This window comes from Sus scrofa, chromosome 15 (genome assembly GCF_000003025.6).
Source record: "Sus scrofa isolate TJ Tabasco breed Duroc chromosome 15, Sscrofa11.1, whole genome shotgun sequence".
NCBI lineage: Eukaryota > Metazoa > Chordata > Mammalia > Artiodactyla > Suidae > Sus > Sus scrofa.
In genome coordinates, this window is record NC_010457.5 from 80,362,682 (window position 1) to 80,379,147 (window position 16,466).

The 16,466-nt window shown below is 37.7% G+C and overlaps 2 protein-coding genes across 8 annotated transcripts in view; one reads left to right on the forward strand and one right to left on the reverse strand.

Moving 5' to 3' along the window:
* The window catches only part of CIR1 (corepressor interacting with RBPJ, 1), a 37,392-nt gene extending 24,365 nt beyond the window's left edge, over positions 1 to 13,027 (reverse strand). Inside the window, 7 exon segments of the mRNA NM_001243831.1 lie at positions 5,009 to 5,126; positions 6,192 to 6,240; positions 7,427 to 7,491; positions 7,579 to 7,589; positions 7,995 to 8,068; positions 10,680 to 10,774; positions 12,883 to 13,027. Of these exon segments, the coding sequence (NP_001230760.1) occupies positions 5,009 to 5,126; positions 6,192 to 6,240; positions 7,427 to 7,491; positions 7,579 to 7,589; positions 7,995 to 8,068; positions 10,680 to 10,774; positions 12,883 to 12,954 (484 nt within the window). The 5' untranslated portion in view covers positions 12,955 to 13,027.
* SCRN3 (secernin 3) overlaps positions 13,057 to 16,466 on the forward strand; it is a 43,910-nt gene continuing 40,500 nt past the window's right edge. For 2 of the 7 annotated variants that reach the window (XM_021074978.1, XM_021074981.1), the window contains exons 1-3: positions 13,072 to 13,146; positions 13,869 to 13,998; positions 15,702 to 15,870. In XM_021074978.1, coding sequence (XP_020930637.1) covers positions 15,712 to 15,870 — 159 coding nt within the window. In that variant the 5' untranslated portion in view covers positions 13,072 to 13,146; positions 13,869 to 13,998; positions 15,702 to 15,711. Of the gene's footprint in view, positions 13,147 to 13,171; positions 13,832 to 13,868; positions 13,999 to 14,021; positions 15,113 to 15,398; positions 15,502 to 15,701; positions 15,871 to 16,466 lie in introns of those variants that run through there. The other 5 variants (XM_021074977.1, XM_021074976.1, XM_021074980.1 and 2 more) reach the window with 5 other exon arrangements.

The window sequence follows — 16,466 nt, forward strand, 5'->3', positions numbered from 1 at the left end:
GGAGTATTTCCCAAATCTTCAGTTATTCTTACATACAGCTAAAGCTGATGTTTCCCAGTTTTGACAGTGTATCAGAAATAGATCAGCAACTTTTGTCATCTTATATGGTATCACAGATGGTAAAAGTTACTGATCTATTTTTACTATAATTGTATCACAGAGTTCAGTGCTTTGGGGTATTCTTAGAAAAGTAAGAAATGGATTTAAGAAATTAAAAACATTCTCTGTATTTATCAGTATCTGTTCTCACACTTACACTGTCAATTTGAAAGGAAAAACTGGAAATTGAAATTTCCCTAACACCTCTTTCTATAAAGACTGAAGAAAGAATTAATTTAGTCTGATAGTTATTTCTCAGCATGAACATACTCTTAACAGCACATCCTACTTTTTTGAGAGTCATTCAGATCTGGTTTTACTCATTCAAAGTCATTTAAGATAAACCTTCTGTGTTTGTTTTTCCTTTTAGGTCAACCTTTCTATCTGTCTAAATCTTAATAACTCTTCACAGGTCATTATAATCCCACTATTCAGTTCATAATTTAATACACAGGTATTCTCTATTAAATAGATTCTTATTTAATGCTCTAGTTTTCTCTTCCTGAGTAGATAAGGAAGAGTTATTCTGTTTCTTATTGGATTGTGAATTAAGAGTAGAGCCCATATCTCCGGCCCGGAACATAGAAATTCAAAAAATAAAACTTCTGGCTGATATGCATGATGTCAAATACATAGTTGCCAAGAACAATTATCTCATAGAGTAAAAACGAAACTTTAGTTTTAAGAATTAATTTTCATATAAGGCTTTTAATTCAGCAAGCCATTCTTTTACTAAAGACAGAGCCTCTAAAATCTTACAGAGTTAAAAAACAACTTGATTCTAGAAGATTTTTTTAACTACTGAATGCTTTACATAGTTTTAAAACAATACTGTTTCTTAATTTTTTTTTTACTTAATATATCCTGGTATATCCTTGCATGTCAACATATAGATGTATAGCTCTATTCATATCTCTATATCTAATGGCTATATGGTATTCCATTTTGGGGGATGTACCATAATGTATCTGTTTTTTTTTGCTTTTCAGGGCTGCATATGCAGCATATGAAGTTCCCAGGCTAGGGGTCGAATTGGAGCTGGAGCTGCAGCTGCCAGCCTATGCCACCGCTACACCAACGCAGGATCTTCAATCTACACCACAGCTCAGGGCAACACTGGATCCTTAACCCACTGAGTGAGGCCAGGGATCAAACCTGCATCCTTATGGATACTAGTTGGTTCATTACCGCCAAGCCACAACAGGAACTCCACTCCTCTAAAACATACTAATAAAGTGCTTACTACGTGCCAAGCACTAGTCCGAGCATTACACATGCATTAATTCATTTAATTTTCATCACAACCTTATAAGGTAGGTACTAGTATAATATCTATTTTACAGATATTGCGGACTGAGGCACAGAGCCGTTAAGCAGCTTGCTTAGAGCCACGTGGCTACCAAGAGAGCAGGGGCTCCAAATCAGGCATCTGTGTACCTCCATGCCTCCACAGTCTGCACTCTTAACCACCTAACTCTCAGAATTTATGGTTCCCTCTGTGTGGAAGGTTGTTCCTTTAGCCTAGATGCCACATGCTCTTCTCGAACCTGCATGGTTGGATTTTCCTGTCATCTAGGTCTCAGCCTGACATCACTTCTCCAGAGGGGCCCTTCTGGACCATTGCATCTGGTTTTCCCCACTTAGTTCTTATCACAGTATCCAATGTAATTTTTATCATAGAACTTATACATACCTAGTATTTTCTTGTTTATTATTTATTTTGTGTCATTTACAATAGAATTAAGGAAGCTTTTCTGTCTTGCTACTGCATTCCTAGAGTCTAGTAAAATGCCTAGCACAGAGTAAGTACTCCATATATGACTGTTGAATAAGTCAGTGGGTTTATTTTACCAACCCCTTACTGGTAGACATTTAGGGTTATTTCCAATCTTTTACTACTATAAACCCTTGCATATCTACCTTATTACTTTCTTATAAATTCCTGGAAGGGGAACTTCTAGTAAAAAAAAAAAATGCATGTCTTTAAGGCCTTTGATACATATCATCAAATGACTCTTCAGAAAGGCTGCTCCAATTCTAACAACAGTGGATTAAAATATTCATTTTACCATTCTTGTTCCAAAATGGATGTGTCATTCTTATAAACCTTTAGCACAAGTTCTTTTGGTTGTTGTCAATAGACTTTCCAACACAGATTGAAGAGAAAGCAAGTCTATCGATTACTAAAGAAAGGGCTATCCTAGTCTATGGTCCATATTCTAGTCTTCTAGTATCCTGGAGTCTATCTTACTCATTCTCTCAAAGCAGGATCAAAGTAAGTCAAGGCTGAGGAACAAAGACAGCAACTACCACCGCCTGCCTGTAGCCAACACAGGAGTTGTGCAGCTAGCTGTAAGGGCAACGTGAGGATGGAGTAAAGGAAAAGATGAGAAAGAAGCAATCCCTTCCAGAAAACAGAATATACTTTTCCTACATAACGAGAGATCTCTACGACTACCAAAATTAGTGGTCAGAGATATTTGTGCCAATGGAGTCTTCATTCTACTCCACCATCATTTTCTTTGGGGCTTTATCTCTTTGGAGGCTTCCCTCCCTTCATTCACCAGTTGAGTGAAAGCAGGGGAGAGAGAGTACAGTATGTGGGTTTGAAGAGGACCTGCCCTGTGGCATCAGCAGAATGTTCTTTTACCAGAGATTGCCAGACCAAGGTCTCTCACCACTGAGCAGTTTTCTGCTGACAGTCTCTCACCACTGAGCAGTTTTCCTTCTACTTAAAATGTGGTCTAAAAAAACTTTCTTTAGAGCAAAAGGATTTAAAAAAAAAATCAGTTGTAATATTCTTAAAAATTCTTTTTAATTATAGTTGATTTACAATGTTCTGTAGTTGTAATATTCTATCTGCATACTTGCCTCTAAAACCTGGCACCATTAATGAAAGTTTCAAATCTAATGATGGGTCAAATTCCTAAACTCCTAATATGAGAACTGGCATCTTGAGTCCTATGACCTGCATCTGGCTTGTGAGAAGGAAGCCTTCTTTCTTTCTTTCTTTCTTTTTTTTTTGTCTTTTTAATTTTTTAGGGCCGCACCTGCGACATATGGAGGTTCCCAGCCTAGAGGTCGAATTGGAGCTGGAGCTGCTGGCCTACACCACAGCCATAGCAACTCGGGGTCCGAGCCACATCTGCGACCTACACCATAGCTCACCATATCCTTAACCCCTTGAGCAAGGCCAGGGATCGAACCTGCATCCTCACAGATACTAGTCAGGTTTGTTAACCACCGAGCCACGACAGGAACTCCAGGAAGCCTAATTTCTGGCTATAGAAGAGAGGCTAAAGGTCATATGTCTTTGATATAACTGAGGGAGAACCCTCGGCTCAGAGGTGGCCATGGAAACTTAGGGAGTCTAAAGAGGTGCACCAGAGGCATAGATTAGCTAGGAGGATGGGGCTTTGTGCTCAGAACATTAGTTCTGCCTTGATATGTTCTACACGCTGGGGTTACATGTAAGATTTTATTTAAAAAATTACAAAAAAGGTCCTATATCTGTTTAAAAAATGCTGAAAATATCCTGAGTTATACTATCATTTTTATTTTACTTTTTTTCTTTTTAGGGCTGCACCTGTAGCATACAGAGGTTCCCAGGCTAGGAGTCAAATTGGAGCTACAGATGCTGGCCTATGCCACAGCTACAGCAACATGGGATTGGAGCCATGTCTGCAACCTACACCACAGCTCATGGCAACACCAGATCCTTAACCCACTGAGCAAGGGCAGGGATCAAACCCACGTCCTCATGGATACTAGCTGGCTGCGTTAACCACTAAGCCACGATGCCAACTCCCTCATCTTTATTTTTAAATGAGGAATTGAATCTCATAAAAGTAAAATGACTTGTTATAGGGTTAAGCAGGATATTTCTATTAGGATCCATTATGATCCTATTGTTGGATTAGTGTGGCATATTAACAAGGCACAGATAAACTTAAAACTTCTCAGTTTTACTATCTCTTTATAAAAAGAACACAAGTAATCCAAAGCAAATTAGACCAATTTTTCTTAAGTAGACAATAATGTGCAGGAGGGTAAATAACTTTCAAGTAAAAATTTTAATATATTTAACATCTTTTAAAAGTTTTTTAAATTGAAGTATTAGTTCATTTACAATGCTGTGTTAATTTTTGCTATACAGCAAAGTGCTTCAGTTATACATATACATACATTTTAAAATATTCTTTTCCATTATGGCTTATCTTAGGATAAGCTGAATATAGTTCCCTGTGCTATACAGTTGGACCCTGTTGTTTATCCATTAAAACTCAGTTTTGATTTCATCTCTGAACAAATAAAGAGTGATTGCTGAGGCTTCCTGTCCAGCACAGTTCTACAACTCAGGAGGACATGAATATGAGAAATAACTATTTCTTCCTTCTCTTTTTAGGTTACCAACCTGACAAACTATGCTAATAAAATCAATTTCATAGGGCCCATGGCTAGAAAAATTAAATCAAATTCTAATACACAGCATTTCAAGTTGAAAACATGGAGTTCCCGTAGTGGTGCAGTGGAAACGAATCTGACTAGGAACCACGAGGCTGCAGGTTTGATCCTTGGCCTTGCTCAGCAGGTTAAGGATCTGGGATTGCTGTGGTTGTGGTGTAGGCCGACAGCAACAGCTTCCATTAGACCCCTAGCCTGGGAACCTCCCCTTGCCTCGGGCGAGGCCCTAAAAAAAAAAAAAAAAAAAAAAAGACAAAAAACAAATTGAAAATACATTATCAGAGTTCCCCACTGACCATCATATTCTGGGAATGTGACCTAACCTCCAAAAACCAAATCAAACCAATACCCAGAGAGAGACTAAATAAAAATGTTATTTTAGCTTTCCTTGTTTGTATTTGATATAAATTCTAAAACAAATAAATTAATTATGTCTAGTGCTTACCTGAGCCATCAGTGGGAACTGAACTTGCATTAATTCCAGAAAGACCAAACAAAGGACATTCTCGATCTGTGTTGACATGACCCCATTTGTGACATTTAATGCACCTCACATTTCGAACCTGAGAAATAATGAACATTAATTCTTTTGGTTACCAAATTACTAAGAATCTAACCAATGTTCAAATCCCTTCTCCTTAGTCAAGTTTAAGTTAAATTAATATTGTTTCTAAAAGATCTCCAGGGAAAGACACTCCATAACTACACTTTTTTTTTTTTTTTTGGAGTTTCCCTGGCCAGGGGTCAAATTAGAGCTGTAGTCACTGGCCTACACCACAGCCACAGTAACGCCAGATCCGAGCTGTGTCTGTGACCTATACCACAGCTCATGGCAATGCTGGATCACTGACCCATTGAGTGAGGCCAGGGATTAAGAACTCATCCTCATGTATCCTAGTCGGGTTTGTTAACCACTGAGCCACGAAGGGAACTCCCAAAACCATACTTGATAAGGTAATTTGAACACTGAAATCTTTTACTATAAATTGTACCTAAAAACTAAGCTGAATCCTATTTCTTTTTGAGTTTGACTTGGTGGCAATAAAACCATGTCATCCAAAAAGAAATGGTAAAATACCAAAACAAGAATTATGTCATGGCTTAATCTTAAATTCTCTAACTTTCAAAGTTAACCTTTGAGGTTTCAATTTCCTAAACCAGGGGCTAGCAAACGTTTTCTGTAAAGGGCCAGGTAGTACATATTTTAGGCTTTATGGGCCAGAGGTCTCTGTTGCAACTACTCAACTCTGCCAATGTAACAGGAAAGCAGCTGGAGGCAATATATAAATAAGCAAGGCAGTGTTCAAAAAAATGTTATTTATAACAAGGACCTGGCCCACTGGTGATAATTTGTCCTGGTTCTAAACAAATAGTTTATATTTTTTCTTGACTTTGAGCTAATTCTCCAAATTTCTTGAAAATTGCAGAGACCATTATCTCATACCCTCACAAAACTCTGAATCCTATCTGGTATCAGTCTACTAATTTAATGTTTTCTCTCCTAGTCCTTACTATAGGATAGAAATAGAAAACATAAAGCCCCCTTAGGCTTAAAAACCTTTTGGACAACAGTATAAAGAAATGTATATAAAAAAAAGATTCTTACAGAATAAATATATGTCACTTGCCTGAATACCAAAGGGCTGATCTCTGATGTTCATGTCATCTTTGGCATATCTATTAAGTACAGAAAATGCAAATACAATATTCAGAATAATTTAACAAATTAAACTAAAATCAGCTTTTAGTTCTAAGTAAATTATGAAATGTACTTCAAAAATATATAGAACCACACCATCTATTTAATATTTCCAAATACCACTTCATCATTAAGTATCTTGTCTGATGATTTGTGATTTAAACAAATGGAAAAAAAACAAAACAAAAGACTATGTTAGATTTACAAGGAGATCCTGCTGAGTAGCATTGAGAACTATGTCTTGATACTCATATTGCAACAGAACAAAGGGTGGAAAAAAAAAATGTATACATGTAAGAGTAACTTGGTCCCCATGCTGTATAGTGGGGGTGGGGGGGAGACTATGATCAAGCAAAGTAGTTGCATAAAACAAATCATTAAAAATCATTTTTTAGGCGTTCCCCTGTGGCTCAAAGGAAAGAATCCGACTAGGAACCATGCAGTTGTGGGCCTGGCTTCACTCAGTGGGTTAAGGATCCGGCACTGCCATGAGCCATGGTGTAGGTCGCAGATGTGGCTCAGATCCTGCGTGGCTATGGCTGTGGCATGGGCCAGCAGCTGTAGCTCCGATTAGACCCCTAGCCTGGGAACCTCCGTATGCCACCAGTGTGGCCCTAAAAAGACAAAAGACCAAAAAAAAATATATATATATATTAATAATAATTTTTTACATTAGTTGCTTCTTCTAGTAAATAAAAAGGCAAAATAAGACAAGATATCAGATAAATTTAATGATACATATTTTATCTTAAAAGAAAACTAGTTCTAGAAAAAAATATTTGAAGAAATAATGGCTGATTGCAATAGCATGCTTGGACTTGGGAGGGCATTATGCTAAGTGAAATAAGTCATACAGAGAAAGATAAATACTGTATTTATATATTCCACTTATGCGTGGGATCTAAAAAATACAACAAACTGGTAAATAAACATAGAAGCAGACTCATAGAGAAAAAACTAGTGGTTACCAGTGGGGAGTAGGGGAGGGGCAATATAAGGGTGGGGAACTGTGAGAGACAAACTACTGGGTGTAAAACAGGCTCAAGGACATATTGTAAAACATGCGGAATATAATCAGTATTTTGTAATAACTGTAAATGGAAAGTAACTTTTAAAACTGTATAAAAATTAAACATTAAAAAAAAAAAGAAAACTAGTTCTTACTTTTCTCGTGGGGCTCCTTTCTGCCATTCAAATTTGTATTCGGTCTCTCCTTCTGTTTCTTCTTTCTAAAAACATTCATTAAAGTCTTTCAATTTTTCCATAAAATTACAAACTACTGCAAGTAAATCCAAACACAGAAAATAGCACTTTACCTCTTTGTTTTCTTGATTGCATATCAAAAATGTAGGTGAAAAAAAAGGATAAAAAACAGTATTAAATGACAGTATTTAATAAGCACCTTAATTTCTAATTTTTAAACTTCCATATTTTTCATTGACAGTGAATATTATGCTTTCTATTTATAAGTATAGTCAGTAAGAAGGACTAAAGACACAAATTATAGAAGAATAAATGTATTTCTGGTGATGTTGAGTTTTTCCTCCCCAAAGGACAAGTCATAAAATTATTACTAGATTAGACAAATATTTTTAGTATTTATTCTACTGTATTTATTACAGTATTTAAAAATTATTTTACAGAATGGAGAACAACTTTTCAAAAATGTCTGTCATGAAATTTCTCAATCTTTAGTTGCAAAAACTTAAATAAAAGGAAATGAATCAAGTACCTTTCTTAGCCCCTGGTGGAGCCTCATACATGAAATTAAGGCCATTCTTTACACGTTCATCTCCCATAAGCAATCTAAGTAAAACAAGACATAAAGTTAGCAATTTTATGTTAGGAGGAAAAAAATTAGTGTCCCTCCATACCCCTAAATCCTAAGGGAATCAGGATAAAATACTTTTATTACAGATAAGTTCCAAAACTGTACTCCACCAATTAGATGACATCTTAAATATCTGAATGGAAATTCCAACACTTTTGCCTGTTTAGTAACTGGTTGTAAGTTCTGAGACTTTCTCATTACCTGAGCAACTTGCGCCCTCTCAACCGAAATGAGGAAAAATGCCATGATCATCCTAACAAGCTTTTCTCAAACTTTGAAGTGCTGTGAAAATAGAGACAGCCTTGAGATCCTATATGGCAGCAAAATTTGCAATTAAGTTAAATAATGCCAACATTTTTTCTTAATTGTGAGGAATCAAACTGTTTTAGAAAAATGAGTCTTTCCTAAGCTTTAGGAAGTCAGATCCAATTAATGCTTGTTAGAGTCAAAATTAATAAGAGAATCAAATTCTTTAGTGAGGCCAATGAAGACAATAGTTTAAAGATAATCTACATCAGGTTAATTACCATGATGAAATCAATACCTGTTGCATCTTAAAAACCATTTTCTTTTTTTTACCATTTAACACTGAAAGTTTTCTGTTTGGGTTCTGTTTAGAGAGATACGCTATGCTTTTTAGAAAAAACTGTTACAAATTGATGAATAAGTTAAAGTTTTAATTCATAAGATCCAAGTAAATTACTGGTAATGAAGAAGGCTAAAGAGTGACCAGAATTTCCTCTTATATTTGGAAATGGCAATCACAAAAAATATACTACATGATTATAATTCCTCTCTTCTTATTTCCATGGGAGTTTATAAAGAATTATAAAGGAAAAGAGAGCAAAAGGATGACAGGATCTACATCTATACAACAGAATATTATTCAGCAATAAAAATAGAAAAAACTACTGATACATGATATAACATAAATGAACTTCAAAAACACTACCAAATAGAAGCCAGTCACAATTACATATTGTATGATTCCATTTATATGACATTTCCAGAATAGGTATATCTATAGAGACAGAAAGTAAATTAGTGGTTGCTTTGGGTTCAGAGGTAGAAGGGGGCTCAGGGTGTGGGAATGGGGAGTGACTGGTAATGGGTATAAGATTTCTTTTTTGAGAGTTTCCATTGCAGTGCAGTGGAAACGAATCTGATTTGGAACCATGAGGTTGCGGGTCTGATCCCTGGCATTGTTCAGTGGGTTAAGGATCCAGCGTTGCTGTGGCTGGGGTGTAGGCCGGCAGCCGTAGCTCCGATTTAGCCCCTAGCCAAGGAACTTCCATATGCCACAGGTGCAGCCTTAAAATACAAACAAATAAAATAAAATCAAGCACATGAAAAGCTCAACATCACTAGGTTTTAGGGAAATGTAAATCAAAACCATGAGATACCAAAAAAAACCCCAAAAAACAAAAAACCCCATGAGATACCATTTCCTGCTCATTAGGATGGCTACTATCTGGAAAAAAAAGGGGGGGATAATAAACGTTGGTGAGTATGTGGAAAACTGGAACCCTTATGCATTACTGATGGGAATGTAAAATGGTGCAGCCACTATGGAAAACAGTTTGGTGGATTTTCAATAGCCAAACATAGAATAACTATATGATCCAGCAATTCTACTGCTAGGTATATCCGAAAGGAACTGAAAGCAGGGAGCTGAACAGACTTTTGTATGCCAGTGTTTACAGCAGCATATTCAAAAGAGCCATGAGGTTGAATTCAAAAAGATGGATGAATGGATAGATCCAGCTGTGCTATATACACACAATGGAATATTATTTGGCCATAAAAAAGATAAGTTCTGATACATGCTACAACATGGATGACTCTTGAACTTGTTATGCTAAATGAAATAAGCCAGACACAAAAGGACAAGTGGTGTATGATTCCACTTACATGATGTACCTAGAATGGGCAAATTCATAGAGCCAGAAAGAAGAGTATTTTCACAGGAGCTGGAGGGAAGGGGAATAGAGAGTTACTGTTTAATGGGTATAGAGTTCCTTTTTGGGATAATGAAAACAATTTTGGAAATAGTGGTGATGGTACACAACACAGTGAATGTAATTAATGCCACTGAATCAAGCATGTTTAAAAATGGTAAATTTTATGTTCTATATATATATATGTATGTGTATCTATCTACTTATATATCTACCCCCCCCAAAAAAAGCATTCCATTTATATTGAAACAAAAATAACAGAAAATCAACTGGAAGATCCATTTCCATTTCGTGTAAAATTCAACACGTATACAAAATGAAAGATAAGGTTATGATATTAGCAATTTTGTTTTAACTTAACTAAAAATCTATACAGATTCTTTCTCTTTCTTTCTTCTATTCTTTTTTGGCTTTTTAGGGCCACACCCATGGCATATGGAGGTTCCCAGGCTAGGTTGAATCAGAGCTACAACTGCCAGCCTACACCTTAGTCACAGCAATGCGGGATCTGGTATTGGTCTCAGATGTGGCTAGGATCCCATGTTGCTGTGGCTGTGGTGTGACTCAGTAAGGGATAGTCTCATGGAACTGATTATTCTAAAAACACCAGCAGGGTGGAATTTCTTACCTGTTATCATATGATTCTTGCTCTTTAAGATACTGCTGCATTAATTCTTCTTGTTTCTTCTTATCATATGATATTTTCTGTTCTGCCATCCATACCTAAATTAGTAAAGTAAAAAACTTAAATAGGAAGTTTGTTCTCTTTTATAATAAAATATAAAATGCTATTGTATATAGTTTATAAAATAATCTACTTTGGTCATAATATCATCATCACAAAATAACAGCTGAAAAATCTGATTTGTGACTTGATAGAAATATTTAAATATGATCATTAAAAATAACTAAACTTTCAGGCAAGAATGTCAAACTTGAGAACCGCTCTGAGCACTTGGAATACAATAGCTTCCTGCACTCAGTCCTGTGTTGTTTCAGAGAAGGGACTGGCCATCTCTCTACATGGAATATGTCTAGTTCAGTAAGGTTAAACAATGCCCACAGGTGCCAGTGGCTATCACTGACATCCCAAGAGAAGAGAAATGGAAGACAAGGAGGAGAAAGAAAGGAAAGGCAGATGTAGAAAAAAGGGAGGCGACAAGTGGGAAAACAAAGAGATAAGACAGATGTATCTGATGTCCTGCAGCTAGCTGCTCAAGGGCACCACCACCCACCACAGGTTGAATGCGTCCCTATGTAAAATTCTGAGTCATAAAAATGGTGAAGGTAGAAAGCCCACAGCCCATGCAAGGATATTTAATCATGTTATTTGCAGGTTTAAAAGGTATCAATGCCTTTCTACCTCCTTTAAAGTAAAGGACAAAGTGTCTGATAACCATTCAACATAAATATCAAGTCAAAACTTTCTCTATAAACATGCTAAGTTTTTGGTTTTTTGGTGTATCGTTTTGCCATGCCCATGGCATGTGGAAGTTCCTGGGCCAGGGACACCACAGCAATGAACCCAACTGCTGCAGTGACAATTAGCTGACTAGATAAAGGGTGATAGGAAATGATGAATCTTGAATTTCTGGCTTGTGTTACTAACTCTGTTTCATACTGATATGAGAAATGGAAGTATAACAAGAACAGCATATTTAGGATAAAAGTTCCATTTCAAGTATGTTGAGTTTGAGATGCCAGTAGAATATCAAGATAAAACTGTCTAGTATATAGTTGTCTTCAGGTGCCTCCAGCTAGGGGGAAAGATGTTGCACTGCAGCCTTGAAAGGCAGGAATAAAGAAAAGGTTTATTCATGAAATTGGCTGTGATTGCTTGGGAAAGCATATGGAGTAAGCAAGACATGGGCCAAGGATGAAACTCTAGCTACCACCTATATTTTATGAGCAGGCTAAGAATAAGGACGTGTGCAGCAGCAATTAACATTTTACTGAGTACTCCCTCTAGGTGATGGGCAGAGTGGTACTTGTTTCAAAGCCTTTGCCTACACCATCTTATTTAGTCCTCATCATAATTTCTAAAGTCATGGCAACTGATACTGATTCTTCTTCTTTGTTTCCATTTTGACTACACCAGAGGCAGGCAGAAGTTCCTGAGCCAGGGACTGAATCTGTGTCACAGCAGTGACAACGCTGAATCCTTAACCTGCTGAGCCACAAGGGAACTTGGTATTGATCATTCTTAATTTATAGATTAGGAGATGAAGAATCAGGATGTTAAATATTTTGCGCAAGGTCTTGGGGCTAAAAGCAACTGTACTGGAATAACAGAATCTAGGGCTAGTTTCAATGTTCACTCTTTCTACTTCACAATTCTGCTTTCCCCTGCCATAATATTCAGCACTTTTTTGTACTGGACTTAGTAGACCTGCAAGTGGTTATTTAAAAAACCAAAGTTCAATGAGGTCATCAGACAGACACTGCATTATTGGATGAGATAAAGAGGATAAAAATCTATCTTAAATAAAGTACAGGATAGCAAAGCTCAGAAACCGTGATCTCTGGGATCCGAAAAGAAAAAAAAATCAGAGTCTGCTGAGGGAATTGATGGGGAATCCTAACATCAGTCTTCGTATCTTAAGGATTTACATTCTAACTGACAGAAGCGAAAGACCTGACAGAGCCACTAGTCTCTTGGCTGATGAAGAATAAATGTTGAGGGCAGCTTTGTCAGTGAGTTTCTCAGCGGAGAAGGGATGAGAAATGCCAAGACTTTAGACAAGGAGAAGAGGGATCCCACAGATACTTCCACTCTCACCTCCAGAAGCTCCTGGGAACGAAGGCGCCAAAGGCCTGTTCCCCGTACTCACTTTTTTGATGTTGGATTTGGAGGCAGGATGAAAGTCCTTCTTGCACATGAAATTGGCGAAGGATTTCCCCATTTTGGAGCCTGAGCTGGGAAAGGCAGCAGCTAGATCTTTGAGCAATGTAAACAAACTCTGCGCCTAGCCGGAACTGCGCTTCCCGTAGCAGCGTGAACTTCCGGGGTCAAAGGGGGCAGCTTCCGGCAGCTGGCTCGTCGGCCTGCCTCTCGTCGCCTCTCCTTCCTTTCACGTTGGGTAGCTCCGAGACTGGTGAGGGGCGTCCACGGGGGAGGGGCTAGCATAGTCAACACTAGGAAGTAGGAAGTTGGGAACTGCAGGACAGACTGAGGGGCTTCTTGGAGAGGCTCCGGGGAGGGGCCTGGCCGCAGCTGCGCGGCTTGCAATTTGAGCGCCTCGGGCTGGGCGGCGGAGTGGGCGCTGGGTGGCGGCTCTTCTGCTGGAGGCGCTTGAAGTCAGAGATCTTTGTGAACTGACTCGAGTTACGCAAAACTTTTCTGCACCAATTTTTCTCATCTGTGTTACTAAAGTAGTAATTATTGCTCTAACCGTAGTACGTTTGTGAGGATCAAGCGATGTGATGTTTCTGAAGGCGCTTGGTGAACTAAAAAGCATATAAAATAGAATACCAACTCCACAAGGCGAGAACTCTATTTGGTTACTAGTTGTGCGGCGCCTGAGGCAGAAAGTTGTTAACTGATGGGATTCCCGCGGTGGCGCAATGGGATCGGCAGCATCTTTGGAGCGCCTCAACCGGCACAGTGGGTTAAGGATCCAGTGCTGCAGCGTTGCAGCTGTGGCTCGGATTTGATCTTCGCCGGGAAATTCTATATGCTGCGGGGTGGCTAAAAAAGGAGAAAAAAAAAAATGGGGGAAAAAGTGATGAATACGCCCTAGGAGTTAGTAAAGGCTCTCAGGGCATTCCCTCTTAAATGGGGTAGGTGTTTTCCTAACTAGGTTGCATGTTTCCTTAGGTTTCCTCACGACCCCTCTTAGCTCAGATCACCTAGTGCAGCTTGGTGGCCCTTGAGACTAGGGTTTTGAGTGGACCTAGCTGCTACTGCTGTAGGGGATCCGCCAACTAAGGCCTCTCCTGGGATGGGGGTAGGTAATGTCAAGAATAAGCAAAAAAAAAAAAAAAGCTTTTTGTGAGATATTTACTCTTCCGACAAATAATAGTAACAGCTTTCATTTACCATCTAATATGTTCTATGCGTTGTGCAAAATGTTTTAGATATTGTCTTATTAAATTCTCATAACAGCCCCCTGAGCTATTTACCTATGAGACAGGAGGCTTAGATAGAAATTAAATAGCCTGCCAAAGTTAGGTATGGTGGAACTAACATTGGAACACAAAAAGGTGCAGATCTAGGACATAAAGGTTGAAATTTACAGAAAAGAACAGAAGCAGTGGTGACCTCTCTTTTTCCATCACTCTTATGAATTTCAGGGTGAAATTGTTTCTTATTTGAGTCATTTTGTTTTCTTCTGAATGAAACATTTATTTCACGTAATTTTTGTTTTTAAATTGCTAGTGTCTGTTAGTGTAAAGTCATTTTAAGGTTTGGATATTGTAAAAACAAAGGAATGAAGGAAACTCAAACAATGTGCCATTCTAGAAGCAAACAATTTCTACTAAATTTGAAGATTGAAGATATTCCAAATGATGACACTATCCTGATATTAAATTATCAATCAGGGTTTATAATTTATGAATGTGAACATCTTCCTGGAAATAACGATTTGGAATTTTATTGACTTGTTTTTCTGTCTGTCTGATTCAGTGAGTCTGTTTCAAAATTTCAGCCTTATCGGTATTGTAATCTGTGTGTATTCTCCAGTTCAAAAGAGACCCTATCTTCCTTCCTTTGAGGAAATACTAGGTATATAATACTGGGACTTTTTCATAGTTCCATGGATGAGAATACAAAAGATTAGTAAGACATATTCTCAGCACTCAAAGATCTTTTGTCTTTTGAAGTTCCCAGGCTAGGTAGTTGCACCACAGCCAGAGCAACTCGGGATCTGTGACTTACACCATAGCTCATGGCAGTGCTGGATCCTTAACCCACTGAGCAAGGCCAGGGATCAAACCCATCTCCCCATGGATACTAGTTGGGTTTGTTAACCACTGAGCCATGAGGGGAACTCCTCAAGGATCTTACTCCAGTAAGAAGACTCATATAAATGCACAGATATGGTCTTTATAACAGCAGAGGTAGGTACAAGGGTTCCCAATTATAGAAATAGTGAGATTCAGGGAAGACTTCAGGAGAGAAAGAGCTTAGAGGGTAAATGTGACCTATAGACTAGAAGAAAGTACTTGGCATTCTTATTTTCTTATTAATTATTGTACTGGGTTCATTCCCAAGTCATTTTCTTGGGAGTTCTCATTATAGCTCAGTGAGTTAGGAGCCCAACTAGCATCCATGAGGATGCGGGTTTGATCCCTGGCCTTGCTCAGTAGGTTAAAGGATCCTGCATTGCTGTGAATTGCAGTATAGGTTGAAGACGTGACTCAGATCCTGTGTTGGTGTGGCTGTGGTGTAGACGAGCAGCTGCAGGTCGGATTCAACCCTTAGCCTGGGAACTTCCATTTGCTGCAAGGTGTGTCCCTAAATTAAAAAAAAAAAATTCATTTTTCTTACTAATTTTTGTAGTATAGCATATGAAATTTAAAACTTTAATGAGCATTCTTTGTTAGATATGGCAGTGATAGACCCTGGTCACCAAGTAAAATTACTCTGTTTTATATATATTGTAAAAATGTTTTCCCCTTTTTATTTTGAATCTTCCATATTTTTTAGTTTAAAAAAAATGGAACCTCGTTCCTGTGACACTTTTGTGGCATTACCTCCAACAACAGTTGATAATAGGATTATTTTTGGAAAAAATTCTGATAGACCTTGTGATGAAGTACAAGAAGTAGTTTATTTTCCTGCAGCAGTTCATGACAACCTGAAAGAACATCTTAAGGTAGGTAAAATATGTGTTTTGTTAGCAATATTTTTCCTTAAAAATATCACAAACATTTAAAAAAATCATTAGCTAGCTATTTGGAAGAGGCTATAGAAGTTAACAATTCAAGAATTTAAATTTGAAAAATTTTGAATCAGAAGAGACTTCTGGTCTTTTTTTCCCCCAATGATTTGGAAGAGGCTGAAATAACAATAATTACTGCTAATTTTTTAATCAAATATGTGAATTCTTACCATATACAAGCATGCTGAATAGGGCAAAAGGATTTCAAGCCTGCTGTGAAGACTCGTTCTGTCTTATAGGAGTCTTATAGAGAAATAGACTGTACAGGTAACTAACCCCATTATAAAGAAGGATGGTTTAAATGCTAAATTTAAGTGAGAGCAGCAAGTTGTGACAGCAGTGGAGAAGAAGCAATTAATTCAGACTAGAAATCAAGGAAGGCTTCACTGGGAGTTGGGGTTTCAGCTGGCATTTGATGGGCAAAAAAATTCTGTTTGGTATAGAATGGGAAAAATCTTTCCAGACTCTTTAAATAACAGTTTTATCATCAAAAAAGTTTTTTTGGTCCAGTGATAAAAGTGAAAACACTG